General features: G+C 42.4%; 1 protein-coding gene across 1 annotated transcript; it reads right to left on the bottom strand.

Moving 5' to 3' along the window:
* Positions 1-1,642: 1,642 nt before the first annotated feature.
* On the bottom strand, positions 1,643-2,605 carry LOC119537569 (olfactory receptor 1S1-like). The gene has a single exon (XM_037840090.1). The coding sequence runs from the start codon at positions 2,588-2,590 to the stop codon at positions 1,643-1,645; it is 948 nt and encodes a 315-aa protein (XP_037696018.1). The 5' UTR covers positions 2,591-2,605.
* Positions 2,606-4,332: the final 1,727 nt, after the last annotated feature.

Raw genomic sequence — 4,332 nt, 5'->3', positions numbered from 1 at the left:
ATTTGGACAGGGAAATAAGAACACTCTTCTTGGTAGCCACAAAGTATATTTAAACCAGATGTCTGAAAGTTGTCTCCATCAACCAGTTACAAAATCCAAGAGCTATAGTGGAATTCAGAGCTCATTTTGTTCAGTAATTTTTTTACCACATCAGGGTCAACTGCAAGTTGTTTACAAAATACAAATGCCTGAATACTTTACCCCTTCACAGGGTGAGGTTTGAAAAGAAAGGGGCAAAATCCATTTTGCTGCTTCTTCTTAGCCTCATGTAAGACTGAGGGATTGGCATTTGGTCAAATTCCCCTTGCAATTAATTCAACTAGTGTTTTGATGTACACTGGATCCAACATCCATGACAACCCCGATGAAATGGCTTCAAACTGGCTTAAGCACTTCTGTTAAAATTGGTTATGGAGTAATCCATAATTGATGAGTAACCTTATTTGTTGAGACGCAGCTGTGCCAGAAAATGGGTGATACTCACATATCCCTGAGGGGACCATGTGATTAGCATGGCATAATGCTCAAGGGACCTCAGAGCTGATAGTTTTCCTGATGGAGTTGGTCCACACCCATTCAGAGCTCTCTGTCATGACAATGAACATCCCAGTATGGAATGACTAGGATGTTAGAAGGTGTGTCTGGGAGTCACAAAACCATACTGTCACTCTACATTCTGTGTCATTATCTTGTATACTTTCTTAAAGCTAAGTAAACTCGATGCTGGGTATATCTTGTAAGTTTTATTGTCAATCTGAACCAAGATCACTGTGGTTGGTCAAGCAGAAAAGGCATTGTAGGGTCTGAGGATGCGAATTTTGAAAAGGCTCCCTGGGAACATCCTCAGTTGGTCACTTTATAGTTGAGCAATCAGGTTAAAAGAGGTGAACTGACATGCTGAAAATCTATTGGCTACTCAAGAGCAGAGTCAGGACTAGAACTGATGCCTTCTGTACTCAAGCCCTATGGTTTTTCATTGAAATAATTTGAAGTCATCTAAAGTCACATTTCCCAAGATGTAGCCTGCACATCGCCTATCCTATGAACCACTCTATGATGAATCACGTTCTGGATGACTAAGTTTAGTTTTGAAAAAAATGCTGCATGCCCTATTATTCCCTTGGAGATTTACATTTTACTAAATGCTCTGAGATGTCCAGTTAAGAAATTTTGCTTCATCTAACTCAGAACTGCCCATATTATTTGAAAAACTTCATTACCTTTCATTTCCATAACTGTTAAACATCTCATTGAATAATACCTTTGCAAAATAAATCTTGAGAAAAGCTGACTTAGAGAAATCAAGAGTAAATAAAGGAACCAGTAAAAACTATTTTCAAAGCTGCAAAAGCTAGACTCTGTATGGACTCCATGCATAGGTTATTGTCTAAATTATAAACAATTTTCCTATAACTTTGTAGTACCAAAGATTGAAATCAAGACACATGCTATCATTGCAATTTGTCATGGGAGTTAGGGTTCTTATTTCTAAGACCAAAGCTAAGTGGAAAAGCCCCAACCCTTCAGGGGTTGGAACAGGAGAAAGAAATCTCATAATTCATCAATAACTGAATCATCACAACTATGCTAAGACTGGGAAGAATCATCCATCTGGTTATGGGGATAAAAGGAATTCAGATGCTCAGGTCATTAAAAGGAGGAATTTTTTCCTATGGATAAGCCTTCTCAGGGCACCTTTCATGTCCTTGTTTCTCAGGCTATAGATGAAGGGATTCACCATGGGTATCATAACAGTGAATAGCACTGCACCAATCTTATCTCTGTCATCAGTGTGGGTGGAGGAGGGTAAGAAGTAAACCCCTACTATGGTCCCATAGAAGAGTAATATAACTGTCAGGTGAGAGCCACAGGTGGAGAAGGCTTGCCACTTTCCTTCTGTGGATGAGATTCTCAGGACCGCCCTGATGATGCAGGTGTAGGAGAAGAGAATGAGGACAAAGGGGAAGATGATGACTGATAAGCCCAAGATAAACAACACAAGCTCATTGATCTTTGTATCTGAGCAGGACAGTTTGAGCAGAGGGGCCAAGTCACAGAAGAAGTGTGGGAGAGTGTTGCTGTCACAGAAGAGCAACTGGACCAGCAGAAGAGTGTGTGTCAGGGCAACAAGATTACTGAGGATCCATGGGACGACCGTGAGCAAAATGCAGAGCCTGGGCTGCATCATGGTTGTATAGTTCAGAGGGTGGCAGATAGCCACAAAGCGGTCATAGGCCATGACCCCCAAGAGGAAATTATCAATGATGACAAACACAATGGAAAAGTACATCTGTGTGATGCAGCTCTCATAGGAGATGGACTGACTTTTGGTCTGAATATTTGTCAGCATTTTGGGGACTGAGGTGGAAATGGAGGAAATATCAGCAAAAGACAGATTGGCAAGGAAGAGATACATGGGGGTGTGCAGGTAAGAATCCAAGCTGACAGCCAGAATGATGAGCCCGTTCCCAACCATAGTGATCAGGTACATACAGAGGAAAAGCACAAAGAGGAGAGTCTGCTGCTCAGTCTGGTCGGAGAGTCCCAGGAGTAGGAATTCAGAGACGGTGGTTTGGTTTTCTTGATGCATACTTCTGCTGATCTGAAGAAAGAATGCAAGGCCCTGATCCTCCACTAAAAATCCCAATATAGTACCATTCAGTGGCAGTCATTGCACGGGGAGAGCACTTGCTCTAGGCTGAAAGGGAATGAAGAGTAGAGAAGGATTACTTAATAAGGAACTATCTCAGTAGTGCAGAGACTCTAGAAATGCCTTAGAAAGGAAAATAGGAACATGACAGATACTTCTCAATGAACAAATTTTAAATTCTAACAGGATTCTGAATGTGATTTTTCCAGTTGGCTCCAAACATAGTTAAATCCCCCAAACTGAGGACAGTGAGATGCACCCCCATACTCTAAAAATGTTAGATAGAATTCTAAAGATACAGTAATTACTTAAAATGAACAGATTGGTCCCAACACCATTCCCATGAAGATAGAAATTTGAAGTCCATTAAAGGGAAGAGCTTGTGGAAGCAGAAACAATTGAAGATTAGGAATCCTTATGGCAGTATGCCATGGTGTGGGTATTTCTTCACAAGTTAGGGGGAGGACCAAAAAAACTGTTCTGAGTGAACACATACAAGAAATGAGAACCCAGAGTTTTATTTCATTTATGGCTAGATGGTAGCTGAACTGAGAAAGTTTGGGGGACATATATGAACATAGAGAGTTTTGTTTGCCTCTCACTTCTAAAGGTGGGAGGCCCACTGGATCAGCCCACTAGGGTGGCGGAAGGGGGAGAGTAGTGGGTAGTAGGGAAAACTTACATTCTCTTGCATGTCACTGAATGTAAATGTGAGTCTCCTGTATGCTGAGTGTCACAGGAGGTTGTTGGTCTCAAGCCACCTTGTTGGGACTCCAGCTAAGAAGCAGGTTGCTGGGGTTAGAGGAGTCAGTAGCAGTGAGAGGCCACGGGGTGGCTCTGTTATAAAAGAGGGGTCAAAAAGAGCTCAGGGAAGAATTCATTGCCTTTGTCAGGGAATTGCATAATAGGACAAACCCTGAAAGGGAGCCTGTGGAGACCCCAGCGATAGCCACATGAAGGAGCCCACCCATGTGGTTGCCAGCCACATATAAGGCGCCAACCACTAGGACTCCATGGCAACAGGCCTAAGAATTTTGCCCTTTTTCCTACACCCATCCTTCTTCCCTGACTTCATAAAACAGAAAAAGAAAAGAAGAGCAAAAAACATCAGTGTGAGAGGGAAAGAGGGGCTAAAGAATTGAGGAAGAACACATGTCCCTCCCGTCCCGCTGCAGATTCCCTGAGCTGTGGAGGGAGGACACATGGTTTGAATTGAATGACAAAATGAAATTTCACATTGGACAGGGCTGGGCTTTTTAACACCTGAAAATGGATCATCATGACCAAAGTAAACATTTTTAAAATGAAAAGTGACCAAATAGCTATAGGGACCTCCCAAGGAGCCATCTAGGAGTAGGGAAGGAAGATTGGATCAAGTGTGGTTTTCTTTGTGGCTTATTGGAAAGAATAGTAGCATAAGAGCAAGTATCCTAGTAGAATTCCACTCTCATATTTTTCTGTGTCTTCTGCCTATCTCACAAGTCACTTGTTTCATAGAGGGTGGAGATAGCCAAGTCGCCACATACATTTATTTCCATGAAGAGCCTAGAAAACAAGAAGCCTCTGCCTCTGGGATTCTAGAAAAGTGAAGGGCAGTGAAGACTGGAATGGTAGCTCTGTGGCTTCTTTGCTCCTGAGAAGGCTGGTTTACAGACCAGAGAGAGAGGGGGGGGAACTTATAC

Source organism: Choloepus didactylus, chromosome 6 (assembly GCF_015220235.1).
Source record: "Choloepus didactylus isolate mChoDid1 chromosome 6, mChoDid1.pri, whole genome shotgun sequence".
Classification (NCBI taxonomy): Eukaryota; Metazoa; Chordata; class Mammalia; order Pilosa; family Megalonychidae; genus Choloepus; species Choloepus didactylus.
The sequence above is the reverse complement of the archived record's forward strand: the minus strand, read 5'-3'. Positions and strand labels throughout refer to the sequence as shown.

Coding starts and splice junctions, on each gene's coding strand:
- LOC119537569 (XM_037840090.1), bottom strand. CDS start 2,590: ATGCATCAAGAAAACCAAACCACCGTCTCTGAATTCCTACTCCTGGGA.